At 35.0% G+C, this 19,058-nt stretch overlaps 1 protein-coding gene across 3 annotated transcripts in view; it reads left to right on the top strand.

Annotated features, from left to right (window-relative positions):
* Positions 1–19,058, top strand: part of LOC109396179 (coiled-coil domain-containing protein 171) — a 214,779-nt gene that overhangs the window by 106,572 nt on the left and 89,149 nt on the right. For all 3 annotated transcript variants that reach the window (XM_019667813.1, XM_019667812.1, XM_019667814.1), the window contains one exon: positions 14,693–14,824. In XM_019667813.1, the coding sequence (XP_019523358.1) occupies positions 14,693–14,824 (132 nt within the window). The remainder of the gene's footprint in view (positions 1–14,692; positions 14,825–19,058) is intronic.

The following is a 19,058-nucleotide window of genomic DNA, read 5'->3' as shown; positions in this document are numbered from 1 at the left end:
AGATTTGTAGGAAAAGAGACCTCTTTGATTAGATATTTTTTGTGCTTTGGATGGGAAAAACCAATGATGTTGTATATATGGCATACTTTTTTATACAGTTAATGTTGCTTTTAAAATCCAAGTGTTTGTTCATCTTTCCAGCTAGAGGAAAAAAAAAATGTTGACTAGCCATTGTTTTGGGCAATGGATATTGATTGACATCAGAGAAAAACCATCATCAATATGAAATCTAAACACTACCTTATCCTTTCCTTATGAGAATGGCAAAATATATATATTTTAAATATTTATATTGGGTTGTTGGAAAAGTCATGATGCATTTTTGCAATGAAAAACAGAAAAAAATACGTCATGACTTTTCCGACAACTCAATAATAAAGACTGATTGCAACAGGACAATTATAATCATACAGCTCTTCAGTTGTACTACATCGTTTCATTTTTGTGTCATGTGGAAAGAAAGATGTCTGCAGAATTGGGCTATAGTCACTGTAGATTTACTTTTGTTTCATGGCTTTTTTCCCCTTCAAATTTAATAATTAATTATTTTGATTCATGTCTTTGGAAATTTCTATTTATATAGTGGTTGTTAAATTACCAATTACTTTTAAATGTGAAGTGAAATTTAGGAAGGGCTAATTGATTATTGGGCTAGTTCTGTTTTTCTACAAAGTTTGGGTGAGAACGAATGGATTATAAGGAAGTGGCTAGAGAGTTCTTCCGAAGCACTCGGGTTGGTGGTGAAGAAGGTTGGCATGAATACATGCCAGAATTCACAGGTTTATTTTTCTGGCCACTTTGGACTGTCTAGTGGCATTTCCCTGTCTTGAAGAAGCTAAGAGTAGTATAGAAGGAGGGTCCAGGCTCTTTCACGGTACAATGAAAATGGTTGTGGTTACATCCAAACTCTTTAGCAAAGTTAATTGATTTGGATTTTCTCTTTCTTTTTGAGTCAGTTTTGGTAGTTTGCGTTTTTCTAAGAATTTGCCTATTTCATCTAGGTTGTCCAATTTGTTGACATACAATTGTTCCCTTTCTTAGAATTGTTTTTATTTTTGTAAGGTCAGTGGTATATCACCACTTTTAGTCCTGATTTTAGTAATTTATTAATCTTTTTTTCTTGATACATTTAGTTGAATATCGTCAATTTTGTTGATCTTTTCAAGGAACCAAATTTGTTTTTCTTGATTTGCCCTATTGGTTTTATATTATCTATTTCATTTGTTTCTGCTCCAATCTTTATTATTTCCTCCTTCTGTTTGCTTTGGGGTTAGTTTGCTTTCCTTTTTCTACTTTCCTAAGATGGAAGATTAGGTTATTGATTTGAAATCTTCCTTCTTTTTTAATGCAGGCATTTACAGCTATAAATTTATGTCTGAACATTGTTTTCATTGCATCCCATAAGTTTTGCTATGTTGTGTCTTTGTTTTCATCTATCTCAAAAAATTTTTTAATTTCCCTGTAATTTTTTTTTATTGATTCATTTTTTAAGATTGTGCTGTTTAATTTCCAAAACATTTGGGGATTTTCCACATATCTTTTTATTATCGAGAATGTAATTCTGTATGGTTTGAATAGATACTTCGTTTGATTTCAATTCTTTTAAATTTATTAAATTTCTTGTATGGTCCAGAATATGGTCTGTCTTAATGAATGTTATTGCACATTTAAAAAGAATGTGTATTCTGCTGTTGTTGGGTAGAGTATTCTATATATATATATATCTGTTATATCTGATTGGTTTACAGTATTGTTTAAGTCTTCTGGTTCCTTGGTTATCTTTTGTGTAGTAGTTTTGTCCATTAGTGAATTGAGTTTGAACCCTCCAACTATTATTGTTCAATTATTTCTCCCTGCAATTTTGTCAGTTTTTGTTTCATGTATTCTGGGATTCTGTTGTTAGGTGCATGTATATCTGGAAATTGTTATATCTTCCTGGTGGATTGACCCTTTTATGATTATATATCTTTTTTTTGTCTCTTGTAAAGATTTTTATCTAAAGTTTAATGTGTATGATATTAGTATAGCTATTATAGCTCTCTTTTCATTATTGTTTGCATGAAATATCTTTTTCTATCCCTCTTCTTTCAGTCTATTTGTGTCTTTGTATCTTAGATAAATCTCTTGAAGACAGCATGTAGAATCATGTTTTTTTTAAGTTCATTCTGCCAGTCTCCAACTTTTAATTGAAGAATTTAATCAATTTACACTTAATGTAATTAGTGGTAAGGAAGGACTTTTGCTATTTTTTCTATATGTATGTATCTATATTGTTCCTCAGTTCCTGTATTAGTCCCCTCCCTTTTTTGTGTGTTAGATAGATTTTTTTCTAGTATAATTTTTGATGCTCTTCTCTTTTGTTTTACTATATATTTTATTATATATTTACTATATATTTAGCTATTTTCTTAGTCGTTACCTTGAGGATTGCAATTAATATCTTAATTCACAACAATCTAGTTCAAATTAGTTTCAATACTATACAACAACTTTGCTCCTGTATATCTCTGTTCCCCCATTTATGTTGTTATTGTCACAAATTACATTTCTATACATTGTGTACCCATCAATCCAATTCATGTTTTATATAATTGTCTTTTAAATCATATACGGAAAAAAGAGGAGTTACAAATCCAAAATATATTAATGCTGTCTTTCATATTTACTTATGCAGTTACCTTTACTAGTGTTCTTTATTTCTTCATGTGGATTTGAGTTACCTTCTAGTACCTTTCATTTTCAGTCTGAAGCATTCCCTTTAACATTTCTTCTAAGGCAGGTCTAAGAGTAATGAGCACATTCAACTATTGTTTATCTTGGAGTGGCTTAATTTCTCCTTCGTTTTTGAAGACTATTTTTAGTGGATACAGAATTCTTGGTTGACTGTTTTTTTGTTTTTTTTTTCCTTCTTCTATTCAGCATTTTGAATGTATCAACTCCAAAATTTCTGTTTGGTTCCCTTTTTCCTTTTTTTTTTTTTTCCTGAGGGTTAGAGGAGCAAAGATTTTTATTGAAACGAAAGTATAGCTCTCTTATGGGAGGGAGTACCCGAAACTGGGATGCCCTATTTAGTTCCTTTTTATACTTTCTACCTCTTTACTTAGAGTTTTTTTTTTTGGGAGACATCATTGTCATGGTTTCCTTTGGTTCTTTCTACTTGTTTTCCTTTAACTTCTTAAGGGTATTTAAGTGATTTAAAATCATTCTGTGGTAAATCCAATGTCTGGGCTTCCTCAGGGACAGTTATTTTTAAATTTTTAAAAAGATTTTATTAGGGAATTGGGGGAGGGGAACAGACAAGTTGCTGTCCTTTTGTTCATCAGTCTAGTTGTGGAGGATGTTGCTTCACTGGCCCATGTTGGTATTATCATTGCTGTCTTCCCGAGTGAGGCAGATCAGTCGCCAGCAACTAGATGGCCTCTCATGGTGGCCCCCGACAGCCCACACTGGCTGTCCACCACTCATGCTGGCTGCTGGCCACTCACGGTAGCTTATGGCAGCCTACTGCTGCCCCACTGCAGCCTACACCGTTGCCAGAGACTCATGGCAGCCCAGCTCCAGGCCGAGTTGTTGTTCACCATCTTAGCTGTAGAGGGCGCAGCGTCACTGGCCCTCATATGGGATTCGAACCAGGGCTCTGCTGCTCAGAGCTGGCGTCCCAAGCCAACTCCTAACCAACGTGCCACTCGGCTGGCCCAGGGACAGTTATTATTAATTTCTATTTTTCTTGTGTATTGGCCATGCTTTATTTCTTTTTTCTTTTAATTATTTTTTATTATGAAATACCCATTTTTTAGAGTTAGTTTCAGCTGTACAACACAGTGCAATAGTTATACTTTTTACCCCTCTAAGTGACAACCCCCTCCCCCAATCTGCCACCCCACTTCCCCCCAATATCATACATATCTATTACAATTCCCTTCACTCCACTCCCACACTATACTCCACGTCCCATGACTATATCTATATATCTATATCTATATCTATCTATATCTATCTATATAAATATATATATATATATATACACACATTCACTTATAGTTGACATACAGTATTATACAACATCAGCTTCAGGTGTACAATGCAGTGATCAAGCCTCTTCCCCATCCATGAAGCGGTCTCCCTAGCAAGACATGTGACCACCTGACACCCTACAAAATATTTACAACATTATTAATTATATTCCTTGAACTGTCTTTCATGTCCCTGTGGCAATATTGTAGTTACGTATTTATGCTGTCTAACCCCTTCCCCTTCTCCCTCATCCCCTCCCCCACTAGCAGCCATCAGTTGTTCCTCTGTATCTCTGAGACCACTTCTGTTTACTTTCCTCGTTCATTCAGTTTTTTAGATTCCACATATAAGTGAGATCATATGGTATTTGTCTTTCTCTGACTGACTTATTTCACTTAACATAATGGTCTCTAAGTCCATCCATATCGTCCCAAATGCTTTATTTCTTTGTATACTTCATAAAATAACTCTGGAAAATAGATTCTCTTCCATCCCTAGTGTTTGTTGGTGCTGCTTACTCTAGCAGTGGTTGTTTGTTTAGTGACTTTCCTGAACTAATTTTATAAAATTTGTATTTTTTGTCGTGTGGCCACTGTAATCTCTGTTCTCATAATTTAGTGGTAAGCTAGTGTTTCAACAGAGGTTTCTTTAAATACCAAGATTCAGGTAGGTTTTTTTTTTTCTTGAATAAGCTTTTGGCTGTTTTCTGTAAAATTTCAGTGAGTTTCCAGAGTTCAGAGAAAGTTGATTTTTGACAAATTTTGCCAGTTTATTTGTTGCTTTTGTGGAGGGACTGGCTTTCGGAGTTCTTTATTTCACATTTTTGTTAATACCACTCACTAATATTATATACTTTTATTTTCCCAATAAGCTTCTAATATTATGATAATGTAGATGTTCAGGAATAGAAAATTTTTAAAAAATTAAGAACTTCTCCAAACATGCTTAAGTATTTCTATTATGTTGGGAAAAAAGTGAAAATGCAAATTATATTGAAATAATTTTCAAGATAGTGTAATGACTGGATGGATAGGATAATGTCTAGATTATTTAGGGTTAGGTATGAGAAGATTAAGTTAATTAAATATTTTGGGGGTACTAATCAAGTTTTTAGCAGAGAGATGTCTTTGTTTACTATAGTATAGCTAGGGGTAAAAGTTAGTAGAATTGGGTAAAATTTGAATGTAGAGAAGAATCTGAACCTTTTTGTTAGTGATTTTTTTTTTTGTTATTGTTGAATTAGAATGGCTGGATTCTTGAAGCTTTTAGAGATTGCTTGAGTCTTACAAGTTTGGAAGAATTAACTGAAGTGTTTCCTGTGTATAATCATAGTGTACTATGAAGTGTAAAGTTACCTCTGAACATTTACTGAGACCTCTCAATAAGTTGTTTAAAAGATAAAACAGCGGCCGGCCGAGTGGCACGTTGGTTAGGAGTTGGCTTGGGACGTCAGCTCTGAGCAGCAGGGCTGCCTGTTTGGATCCCACATGGGCCAGTAATGCTGTGCCCTCCCTGTACAGCTAAGATGGTGAACAATAGCTCGACCTGGAGCTGGGCTGCCGTGAGTCGCCACCAATGGCGTAGGCTGCAGCAGGGCTGCAGTGGGCTGCTGTAAGCTACCATGAGTGCCCAGTAGCCGGCGTGAGCTGCCATGAGCCGCTGTGAGTGACTGTCCAATGGCTGGTGACCAACTGCCTCACCCGGGAAGAGCGCAATGGTAATACCAACATGGGCCGGTGAAGTGATGTCCTCCACAGCTAAACTGAAGAACAAAAGGACAGCAACTTATCTGTTCCCCTTCCCCGATACCCCAATGCTGTTCCCTCCCCTAGTTCACAATAAAAATCTTAAAAAAAAAAAAGGTAAAACAGGAAGTCACAATCCAGAAAACTCAAAAACTATCTAGACCTTGTGTATATCAATTCTCTAAATTTATCAGGTGAGATGACACTGGAACGATAACTAGGGAATTCCAAGAGTTTTTGCTGAAGCCATTTGGATTTGCTTCTACAGTAAAGCTATTTAAAACTTCTAATCCATCGTAAACACAATACTTACTATAAATAGTTGAGCCTACAATGCCTTTTGAGTGTATATTATGTGCCAGAAACCATACCCTTCTCTGGGGATCTTCCCCCTCCCTCTATCTCTATCTCTATATCATCTATTGGATTGTCAGAAAAGTCATGACATATTTTTCTCTGTTTTTCGTTACAAAAATGCTTCATGACTTTTCCAACAACTCAATATATCTATATCTGTATATCTATATCTCCTATACCTATACCTATCTATCTATCTATATACATATCTATCTATCTATCTACCTATCATCTCCTAGTCTTCATCCCTCAAGGTGGAGACAGAGCAATTCCAGTATACCATGGTAAATATGCACCCAGAAATGCTGGTAGATAGAGTTATTCATCTATGAGGCACACTTAGAAAACCCAGGAGTGGGCTGGAGGTTTCTCGGAAGACTATGAATGCCTGGATGGGGCTGTGAAGTGAGAGGAAAGATGGGAAAGGCATTGTAGCAGAGAGAGTCATGGAAGCATGACTAGCCAGGCAGCTTCAGCTGAGTATGAAATGCGAGGCGAGTATGGGAGATGAGGCTGGATGAGGCAGGTGGAAGCCAGGTCATGGAAGAACCTTTTTGCCATTCTAAGAACCTTGGATCTTTATCATGGAGGCAGTGGGGAGTAAACTGGGGTTTAAGTTAGAGAGTGATGTGGTCAGATTTCCTGATTGGATTTGGACTCTTTAGGGAAGATTTGCAGACTGGATGTAGTGAGTAATGAAAGGGGTTTTAGGAGCCATGACTCTGTAGGCTAGATGACGGCTGGTGAAGGTTTGAATCAGGTTAGTGATGGTAAGTGAAGTTGAGGAAAGGATGTGAAACTTGTTTAGTAAAACAGCACATGGGATGAGAAGGGCAGTGGAGGATGATTTCCAGGATGGGCCGTGTGATTAATGGATGTTAGGAGTACAAAAAAAACCAACAAAAAAAACCAAGTTTGTTTGTTTTTTTCAGTCGGGAGAGCAAGGGAGACAGTGATGAGTTTTGTTTTGGAAATACTGAGTTTAAGGTGATGTGGAGTGATCAGCAGGATGTGTAAGTGTGAGCCACAGGGAAAAAGGCAGATGAAGGTTTGAGATTGATTAACATAATACTTTCTGGCAAAGAAAGAAGGCGATATAGCAATTGACAAGAGAAACAAGACATTATAGATAAATGGAAAGCTAGGAAATGCATTTGAGAGATTAATTGTGCCACTAGCGTTCGAAGTCCATGAGGGATGGAATTCTGTCTCCTTAATTTTTATATCCTCAGCATCTATATCACAAGGCCTGGTACCTAGTAGGCCCTTAATGAGTGTTTGTTAAATGAGTCAAACTTTTATCACCCAGACTCTAAACACAACTAAAGCCACCTCTAGATTCCAAAGTAAGCCTTGCTGATATTATAACCTGCTTTGTTTATTTGATTGCTAAAAATATCGTGTGTATTTACTTTGCCTAATCAAGAACTAGATGAGAAACCCTAAATTCAATTTTAAGAATGACACTGGGAAAGAAGCATATGCTAACGATGAATAGACAGGTAATCGCTAGTTTGATGCCCATGAAGAAAAGAATGATTACTTTTGTTGTTAGAGTGGATTGTGGAATAGAACACAGTCAAACAGGATCTGACAGGTGAATACTGTGCATAGCCAAATCTTTAAAAGTGGTTTTATAATCTTAAAAACGGTCAGCCAGAATATTTGATAATATATATTAATAGTTATCTTTGATTTTTAGTATTTACTGCACTTATAAGGAATAAAAGACCATAGGATATCTTTTAATTTATGAAACTGACATTATTTTAAAAGTTGAAACATGACCTCCTGCCTCTAAAACCCAATTTTTAGTGACTCATTAATTACTCTCTAAATGTTACTGATGATCTTTGAACTCTTTTCCATTCTCAGTTTCTTGATCCTGGTTCTGAAAATCAGCTGTACAGGGTATACAGGTGTTAGCACAGCTGGCTTGCTGATGACAACTCTGTCCATATAGCTATCTTGTGTGTCATCATTCATATTACTCAGTGTCATTCTGACCTAGCCAAGCTAAAAATGGTACTCCAGCTCAAGAGGGATTTGAAAACCTTGACAAACTAAAGATAAGACACTATAGAATGTCATGTATGTATGCTTAACAGTTTTTAGCTTAAACACATCTAAATAACTATTTTCAGTGTGCATCTGTCTTTCTCTTTTGAAGTAATTTATCCTAGGAAAGAAAATATCTCAGTGTGGAGGACTGTGTCAATTCATAAACACATTTCTCTATTCTCAAGTAGGGGTTTTGTGTGTTTGAAATAGCTCAAGGTCACAGTAATCTATTTGTGGGGTATATGCGATGGTATATAAGCTACACTACAGATTTATCATGCTGTCTAGTGCCTTGATAAGATGTCCATGATTAAATCACCCTGTTTTGCAGCTTGGTAATTTGATTTGAGGGTTCAGTTTTTCAGATCCTTAATTGGGATGTAGTCAGCTTGATAATTTGATTCAAGGGATCAGTTTTTTTAGCTCCATAATTGGGATGTAACTGCACTGTGTGGGGCGGTTGTGGTGGTAGATTTTACCCTCTTTCTTGGTGACAGCAGCTGGCAGTCACTGGAGAATTCTGGCTCTGCTCCAGGGTTGTGGGTAAAGTTAAATAACCTGCTAATAAAGGAAGGCTGATTTCTTACTTCCTCCTTTTCATATCGAGTGTCTGCGTGCTGCAGCACCAATGGAGTGAACGCCTGCTTCTGCTGAGAGTGCCAGGGTCTCCTTCCCATAGGTGTGGAGCACAGCGGGAACTGTTGCATACATCTTGGGACGTCATAGTTTGGGGACCTTCCATGTGAGATTGGGACCATTGTATAAGGATGATTGCTGTGCAGGTAACCTGTCTCTCAGTGTCATGAATGTGTGTGTGTCTGGGCGGAGAACAGATGAGAGGGAAAATAAATACAAATGAATGAGAATGCCCACAGGTCCAGTGAGACTGCTGAGGAAAGTAAGGATGTTTAAATCATAGTCTCTATTGCTTATCACAAAACTGCTTTTATGAAACTTAACGCACTTTTGCTAAGATTGGCAGACAAGGGGCAAAAATAAAGGAAAAAAAAAGTGTTTTTTTAGGTAGGGAAATGGAAGAAGTACCAAATCTTAAACAGTTTCCTCAACTATTGACTGTTCAGTATAAACATTAAGAGGCATTATTTTTTCGTGTTAAGGGTACTCGATTCAGTATCCTCATATTAGAAATGGCAATATTGTTTTACAAGGTTGATGTCAGAATCAAGTGAGGTGGTGTGGAGTACTTTGAAAAGTATGAAGTACTTTTGGAAGCACTAATGGTATTATTACTAATAGAGATAGTATTAAACTCTATTCATTTCATTAATTAAATAGTTAAGGAAAAGGCAAAAGAAAGAAACATCCATTTAGACATAACTACGAGTATCCAATTCGTGGTTATCATTTCCATTGTGTAGACATGTTTTAATCCCTACTTCTCTCACCAGGCACATACCAGAGTCCTGGAACTGTCTAAATACCTTTTTTTGTTATTCTCTCTTTCTACTGCCTTGTAGAATTTCTGAGTTTGGAAGGACATTCTTATTTGATCCCATACTTACTAAGAATGTATGTATGCATAGCATTTTTCTTGCAGCTAGGGTTATTACAGAGTGTATTTAACTGGCTGGTTCGCTTCTCTTTCTATTTATAAAGGCTCTCTAATATGCCTGTTCTACTTGTTTAGCTAAATTTTCTGCTGATTGCATATTGGAATGGGTGATCAATAGTTGGGCTAGGAAAGCTAGACCCAGTCAAGTTGTGTATTAGACTATGTGAACTTTAAAATATATCAGAAGATAGCACACTTATTTCATGAAACACTAGAAAAAAGGAGCTATGAAATGTCCGAGATGGCACCCTATGTTAGTGATATAAGGTTGACTCACTAGAAATTGTTCAGACATTCTCTGAGATGTGGTCATTTTAAGAAACTTTATAGATGGGGAAAAATATTGTCTTTTCTTCCATACTTCTCAGGCAAGGATGGCCAGCGTTTTCTGTAAAGGGCCAGATGGTATACATTCTAGGCTTTGTGGACCATATGGTCTCTGTCTCAAGTACTCAACTCTGTCGTAGCAGGAAAGCAACCAAAGACATACCTAAATGAATGGGCATGGCTGTGTTCCAATAAAACTTTATTTACAATAACAGAAGGTGGGCTGGATTTAGTTCCCAGGCTGTAATGAGTCAACTGCACACTGCTGTCTAGTGCATAGATTGAAAAATAGGCTGTAGGGTGCTCTAGTGTGTAGGATGAACAATTAGAATAAAGAGAGAAGGGATGTGGAAGGAAGTACGGAGGAGGGAGTGGGACAAGCAAGGCATGGAATGGAAGCAAAGTAAAACAGTAGCACAGTAGCACATAAGAATGGAGGTTACAGGAAATATTGTAAATAAAGGTCTGTATTTGACGGGAATATCTCTGATAAGAATGTTTATTTTGAAACATTGAAGCAATGATAGACTGGAGAAAATACCATTTCAGGCAGATTAGAAGTGTGATGTGAAGTCCTAATATCAGTTACTTTTCCTAGGCATTCAAGGTTCAGGCATTGTCTACATTTTCCTACATGTGTTCTTAAGTGTATCTAAGTTTTGATCTACTACTAACTTACTACTTCTTCTTGGTATGCTATTGGTAAAAACATAGCTAGTACTGCATTTCATGAGTTTTTTTTTTTAAATGGAAACATTGAGTCCAGAGAGATTTATAGTATGTATGGTAACAGATGCAACTTCACATTTTGAGAGTTGAGCAGTTTTTCTAAAAATGACTAATTTAATTTCATAGATGATATATCTAGCAGAAATAGCTTTTTTTGTGTTATGGTTGGAGAACTGAAAATTAGAAAACAGATTGGTGTCTTGTGAGAAAAGGCTAATCATAGGAATTGTACAACATGGATCTTATGAATCACTTAATTCTGGAACTAGATTGCTATAATAAAATAAATACATATTTGGGAACAATGTTTTGACTTCTTAGAAAGTTTCATTTATTTTTCTTTATATATCTTGTTTCTTATAGTATATCTATTAGAAATATCTGCTTTCTGAATGTAGTAAGAAAAGAAGAAAGTAAACTACTCTTTTTAAACATAAAAATCTTAGAATGGAGTAATAATATAAGTATGTTTTTCTTTATTCTTTGTGAAAATATGAAATTGTACAACTTTTATAGAATGTTATAAAAGTATATACAATTAACAATTGAGATTTATATTTTGAAATTCTGTGAAAAAATTCATTATGTTAAAAAAGAGCTGTTAGTCATTTTGAAGCAGAAAGACATTGTGTGTGTCTGTAAATAAATCAGAGTGAAAAGGCTATAGTAGCTTAATTATAGGATGAATAATGATGTGTTGTAAACAGAATTAAAGACTGTTTTTTGAAATTGTAATTTAAAATCAATTTGAAATTATAATCTGTAGACAGGTGACAATGGTTGTTTTAATCCTAATTCACATTAAAATCTGTATTTTAAAAGGTGAACCTACTTTTTCTTGTAGGGAGAAAATAATTTTACTATTCTAATATTGTTACTTCAAAACTTTTGATGCTAAAAAGAATTTGCTTTAGATTCTCATTTTGGAAAGGAATCATTTGGTATCCAGTGGGTAGTTCCTAAAGAAATCCCACTTATCTCTTTTCTGGTTTTAGTTACTTTGTTTGTTAGCCTGCCTGTTCTATTTTTTTTTCATGAATAAATTTTATGCAATAAGGGGAGAGTCCTCCTAATGTTCTGTGTTGAATCTCTTGCCTGTTTAACCTTGTTCACACCCTGACATTCAAACTCGCCTTCTGCACTCTTTCTGAACAGTCTCTCCCTTTCACCCTTCATTTTTTCCTGTTCCTTGTCATTTTTTCTTCCTGCTCCTTTGCTGTACTGTTATATTTTTAGTTGTCCTAGTGCTACTGTTTTGTATTCTCTCAACATGATGCTTTTCACTTCCTTTACCCACTAAAATAAAAGAATTCCTAGCCAATCCTGTTTCAAGATTTAAACCCTTTTTCTAGAAGTATTTGGAGAATGTTTTAGATGCCTACTCTAAAAGTTTTGCTTTAATTTGAAAGTGGAAAGAAATTCTTAAATTTTAGTAGAAATATTTGCAATATTACATCTATTATGCGAGTTTATTATGGGCCACTGGCACTGTCAACATTCAACAGATAATTTATAATAAAACTATTAACACATGTACATTATTCAAAGAATATTGTAAGTCTGATGCGCATCATTAGGTTTAGCAAAACACCTGCAGCATTTTCAGTTTCTATCTAAAATAAAGAATTATTTAATTTGCCAAATTAAATAATGTACTAACAATATTAATTTCACAACAAATCACAGTTTTAAGTGTCAAATGTCTTAGGTTAATTTTGTTCAGAAAGTTTATTTAGAGACTACAAAATGTGGCTGACTGTTCCTGTATGTTAAGCTTCACAGATGAAGTACAGTACCTGACATTAGTCATGTTAAAGGACCTCCGGTGCTGGACTGTGTGTGGATCATACCTACATTGCTTAGAGCCCCCCCCGCCCCACCCCCCTTTGCCCGTATTAGCAATCTGCTTTTGTACTTTGACATCTAGGATTTCCCCAGTGAATTTTGTCACAGAAAAAAGAGAATCATCAATATCGCAGTTAAACTTGACTTTCAAAGCTAATAGTGTCTCATTTGGGGGCTCAAATTTAATAAATTTTCTTTGATTCTGGGTGAGTTTTTAAACATCAAACAATGAATTGGCCAGGGTGCAGTAAAATATTTAGATCTATTGACTATGGTTCAGAAGGGTAGAAGGCAAAACACCAGTGGTTTGATGTTGATAAATTCTCAGTACCTTAATCCACATTAATGTTTTCTTTTATCTGAGCGCACATTGGTGACAAAAAAAAAAAAAGGCAAGAGAAGGTATCCATACATATAAAATATAAAACCTAAAGCAAATATATTTTTAAAATATGATGTATTCTGTTTCGTTAAGTAAGTTTAATAACATTCTCATACTGACTGAAGATTGGAGAATGCTTGTTACAGATAAATACGCATTCTGAATTGGAACTCCAGTGTGCATATAGTGCTCACACTATTAGAAAAATTGCGTTATTGTGTATATTTTATAGCATAAACTTTGTCATTCACTTACTGACAGGAATTTTCAGATCACCTTGGGAGCATAAGGCTTTTTATACCCATAGATAAGCATGAACAATGAAAGATGTTGTCATATGTTTGCATGTATTTGCTGGTTTAAGGAAACCCTATATAGTATAGTTCATTCATAAAGTAAGAAATAACTGAAACTGTACAAGCTGCCCATGTAGAATAGAGAAATGAAGGACAGGTTTTCTATCATATATTATTGCCAAGTTACATTTGAAGTTGCTCAGGTAAAAGTAGAGATATAAATACATTTATTTGCGCAATTAATGTTATTTTTATAGTTCTCCCCATTTTGACTTTTGATAAAAAGGTTATAAAACTCATTAAAAAACCTCTTTCTATCCTGTGGCCTTAAGCTAGTTGTATAACATTCATTAAGTATACGGGAGCAAAGAGATAAATTTTTAAAACTAATTCGGGTGTAAGGAAAGTTAGAAAATACGCCTGCATATGAAAACTCCTATCATTAAACTACATGATTAAAAATGAGAGCTTACTGATATTAAAAGCTAACTGAACTGTGGAATTCTTAGAGCTTTTTCTAATTTTGGAAACTAAAAATGAAAATATCTGTTTCTGAATGTTTTCTTGTATATAGTATTATATAGGAAGTATTTTCTCATTTTTCCAGAAGGTGGCAGTGTAATATCAATGGCCTGTGATTCCTATACTGGCTAGAGAATTGGTATTTCTCCTGTATGTGTGAAACGTTTGTATTGTTACCTTTCTGAATACTTAACATATCGTACAAATACTACTGATTGTATTCATTATCTTATTTAGAAGTTGCATGACCAAGTTGGTTTATATGTATTTATTTGATAAGACTCGTTTAATAAGAGTAAAAGGGGCAAACAAACATCCTACTAGTATATTTTTAAGTATTCTTGTGTGTTGAGTATATTTGTTTTTATTTCAGAGTACATATTATTGAAGTTATTTTTCAAAGACTAGTACCTAATAATTGTCTTGTCAAATACGTATATCCGTTAGTACCACTTAAATTAAACATGTTATAAGAAAGTGATATAATTAAGAGATTGCTGTTGTTATTAAGTTCGTGGATGTTTTTTCCTTCTTTCCCTTTTTTTTTTCCTGGGTGGAACAGTGAAAAATAATTCAAAACCTCTTGATCAGAAGAGCTCCGGTGACTCTTCTTCCCTCCCTCATTTCAAGCAGGAGGATGCTTTTTCTTCTTAACATTCTCCCCCAGCACTCTGAATTAGAGATTTATTTGCAACGAAAAATCAATTAGTCCTAAATTTATTCATGGATTTCAGGTCCAGCGATCAATGCAAGTCCACTCAGTGGGCTCAAGGGGACCCAGTTCATCCCAGTTAATGTGTCTGAAGGGGAATTACCATTGATGCTGTTTTTTTCCCTTTAGGTCAGAGATCAGATCTCGCTGTCACGGACTGCGGCAAGTAGGAATGACTTCACCCTGCAGCTACCCAAGCTGCACCTGGAGACCTTTGCAATGGAGGGGCTCAAGGGCGGGCCAGAGGTTGTGGCGTGCCAGGTTAGCGTCTAAATAACATTGTTTGCTACTGAGATGTGTAGAAAAATAAATTGCACTAACTGGAGAGAATGAAAGCCTCAAAGTATTGTGAATAACATAAAGGAGATGCAAATATTTTTTTTTTAAATTTTCTTCTATCATGTAACACTATATTTCACAAATAATTGATTTTCTTTAAAGTCTCGATCCAGCCTATGAAATGATCCAGAAAAGTATTTTTTTTAACCAAGGAAAAATATGTCTTTTATAGCTAAGTACAGTATTAAAAGAATACTTTTTCAACAGAGGACAATAAGACACTAGGCTGTTATCTCTTTAAGCTAATCTCAATTTGTAGCTCTTACTGATTTAAAATAAATCACTTTAGATAAAATTATCAGGAGAGATACTTGAAAATTTTCAGTGTTAATTCCAAGGTATATCCAACTTTTTTACATGATAATTTATTTAATTTCAGCCAATCTAGAACCAAACTGTACTTTAAATGTATTTTGCCCTTTAATGTTTAGTTTTAATGAACATTGTAATATATGCAAACTGGGTTATTTCATTTATACAACTCAGAGTATCACATCATCAAACCTCAAGAAATTTAAAAATAAACTTAATGAAAAAAATTATTTTCAAAAACACAGTTTCAGATGCTGCAGGTATCTTTCTATTCTAGGTTACTATTGTGTTATTGTGATCGTGTTTTTCCTTAAAGTTAAAAAATGTTTTTAATTGGACAAAACAGAATTCAGTATTTGCTTTATACTCCTTTCAATGCCCAGTGCCTTTTTTAGAAAAATCTATGAACATTATCTAAACTATAGGGAACCTGGTATTTCAAAAGAGGTAGTCCTTGTTCAACAGCAGTCTAGGTTTTTCAGAGTATTTAAAAGAGAAATACCTCTTAAAACTCTGCTATTTCACATTTGAGGGTTAAAATAAAGTTTTTCATTCTTCAGTTATGACCCTGTGAAATTTTAATTTTGTACAAAATTAATGTCAGTCCAAATGGGGCTATGTTCATTTTTCCTACATATTTCACACCCTAATTTAATTTGTGATTAATACTCAAGTTAGTGCCCTTCAAAGAAAAAATAAATACTAGTTTCTTTCACATATCTAAAATATGTGTAATTATGAAATAAGCATAAAATATTTTTATTTCTAGTTATAGGCTAGAATACACTACCATTATTTAGTATACATTTTAAATTTGATTATCATTATTTATGAATTTACTATAAGCATGAATACAGTATGATTTGAGATTTTTCTAGTGGTTGTAAAATAATCCTTTACTTGGCTATCTTGATTCAGAATCTCACAGGGCTTAATACTTGTCATAATTTAGAAATAAAAACTTCCCCCAAACTCTAGATTTTAATGATTTGGAAAGAGACTGATTCCTAGGAAATGCCATTTTGGTGGGCAAAGCATGATCTCTCTGTGTGTTGACATCTGTGAATAGCAAGTAGGAAATGTATAGACCCGTATTTTAAACTATCTTTTCCACATTCTAGTAAAAGTAGTTATGGATGTTACCATACATCTAAACACTTGGGTATGTTTTGCATTGACATGCTATAATACACATTGTAATTTAGTAATACATATTTTGGTTTAATATTCCATGCAGGGAAGAGCACATGATTTGGGCCATAATAGTGTTTTGGTGATATTTTGGGTACTTTGAGAAGAAAGGCACTGTATTACCTGAAGACCTTAACTATGATAATAATAGCTACCATTTCAGTGAGCACATACTATGCACCAGGTATCGTGCTTAGCACTTTAAATACATGATCTCACTTACTTCTCACAACGAACCTGTCGAATGCTTGGCATTATCTCCATTTTACAATTGGAAAACAAAGCAGCAACAGGCAACTATCCTAAAACCAACAGCAAGTAAATGGCAGGGCGCAGAGCCTTGATTTAAATCTAGGTGTATTTGACTGCAAAGCCTTCACTGATAAAATCTGACACAAAAACATCTAGACACCTCTGTTAAATGGTAAGAATAAAACCTGTTAAATCTATGGTGGAGTTTTTCTTCCATTTACAAAAATATTCATTATGCATCTACGTATGATGTAGGCCATAGTTTATGCTGTACTGTAGACAGATTCACAGATAAAAAATTTTGTTTCCATTTGGCATGCTGATATTACAGAACTCCACTTTTCACCTTTTAGCAATGTATAAATATGTGTATTTATGCTAAGTGTGGCTGCATATTTAAGAATTCAGTATTTGTGTAGCATTGTGTCCAGTGCTGATAAAGTGCACAAAGAATGCACATCCTTTGATTATGATGAAGAGACACTCACTGCGCAGGTTTTGGTGGGGCATGAACCATTTGGCCAACCTACACAGCCATCATTCATAGCAGTCGGCGCTGAAGCTTTCCTAGACAGCGCTGTCTGTCTTTTCTAATGGGGCAAGCTTTATCGTAGGTTTAAATTTGGACAGGAAGACCAATGCTCATTGGCAGGCAGAGAGGATGAGTGGATTCCCTTTTCTCTCTGGACTCAGAAGAACAGGTGACTGTTGCTCTCCTGCAGGAGAAAATTCAGTTCAACTAGTCTCTGAGGTCTGCTAGATTTTAGCCTCAATTTCCTTATCTGCAAAAAAGTGTAATGCTACCTATTATTCGTACTCATAGTAAGAGTGTATGAGGGAACGCAGGTTAGGTAGAGATCACAGTGCCCAGCACAAAGAAAGCAGGCAATGCATGATGGTGGTATTTTTGTGACCATTATGGGACCCCTTGTAACGATGAAGTAGCCAACAGTAGCTTCTTTTAATTACTTCTAAGGGGTGAGTGTATGTGTTTTATTTTGAGGAATGGTTACTTAGGATCTTTTTCTCTACATCTTTCCATTTGGTTCCTGTACTCTTCCTTTTTTCTTCAAAAGCTTTAAATAATTTTGATCAATATCAACTTTACCTGCCTACTTTACCATGTTACTTGATGTTCCAGTGAGGCCATCTTGACACTAACATGCTTTGTCTAAGCTCCTATGGCAAGTTTTGAACAATTATACCTGAGTTTTTATCTCCTAAATAACAGCGTATCAGTCTACTAGAATACTGAAAAGAACAATCAAATAAAAAAAACGCCTAGATTAGACAAGTTAGCTTTACTGAAAAGTCCAGTATAGTGTGAGTGCAGAGGACTTTGTAATAAAAATATTCTCCCATACTTTATAAAGATAATAACCTGTTATTATCTTATACTTTGAATTGTGTTCTTTCAATAATTACGTTATATAATGCGTTTAATATCTGGCAAATATTAACAGGCATGTAATAAATGTTTGTTCGTGTCTCCATCCCCACTCAACAATAAACAACAAAGAATAATATCAATAGCTAACATTTGCTGGGTGCTTATTCTGTACCAGTTACTATGCTAAGCACTTTATATCTACTATCTCATTTAATCTCTGCAACAACCTAATGAATAATAGGTACTCTGCTTTTATCCATTTTACAAACGAAGAAGCTGAAGTTTATTGAGATGAAGTAAATTGCTAAAGGTCACTTATCCAGTGTGTAACTGCTCCATTCATTGTTTTTTGAAATTGGATTATGTTCCTCCAACGCTTCAATTTCAATAGGTTCTTACTGTCTTTGTTTTTTTATTTTTTTAAATTTTTATTGAGTGTGTTTTTTTCAGGACCCACCAGCTCCAAGTCAAGTTGTTCTTCAATCTTAGTTGTGGAGGGCATGGCTTAGCTCCAAGTCCAGTTGCCGTTTTCAATCTAGTTCTGGGGGAATGGGTGGGGCACAGCTAACTGGCCTGTGTGGGAATTGAACTGTCAACTTTGTTGTTCAGAGCACACACTCTAATCATCTGAGCCACCCAGCTGCCCTCATTCATGTTTTTAATCATGCCTTTCTGCCTTTTGTAAACTGTGGCTTAGTGTGTGTGGTGTGTGTGTGTGTGTGTGTTTAAAGATGGCTGAGAGGGAAAAAGAATAAAGGTAGGATCTGTTCTATAGAATACAATTTCATTTGTGAGGAAATTGTGGAGAGAATAGAAGTCCAAAAGAGGTTAACTGGGAAGGCTACTTAGACTGTGTATTTCAGCCTTTTCATCACTAAAGTAAAGATAATAAAAGTATGTAACTCAGTGTTAGTGTGAGGGGCAATTAAGTGGCTTACTACATCTCAAGTGCTTAGAATAGTGACAGGTATTTTGTAAACACTCAATATTTGTTAGCTGTCCACTAACATG

The sequence above is a fragment of the Hipposideros armiger genome, unplaced genomic scaffold (assembly GCF_001890085.2).
Source record: "Hipposideros armiger isolate ML-2016 unplaced genomic scaffold, ASM189008v1 scaffold_506, whole genome shotgun sequence".
Taxonomy (NCBI): domain Eukaryota; kingdom Metazoa; phylum Chordata; class Mammalia; order Chiroptera; family Hipposideridae; genus Hipposideros; species Hipposideros armiger.
Note: the sequence above shows the minus strand (reverse complement) of the source record. Positions and strands in the feature narration are given on the sequence as shown.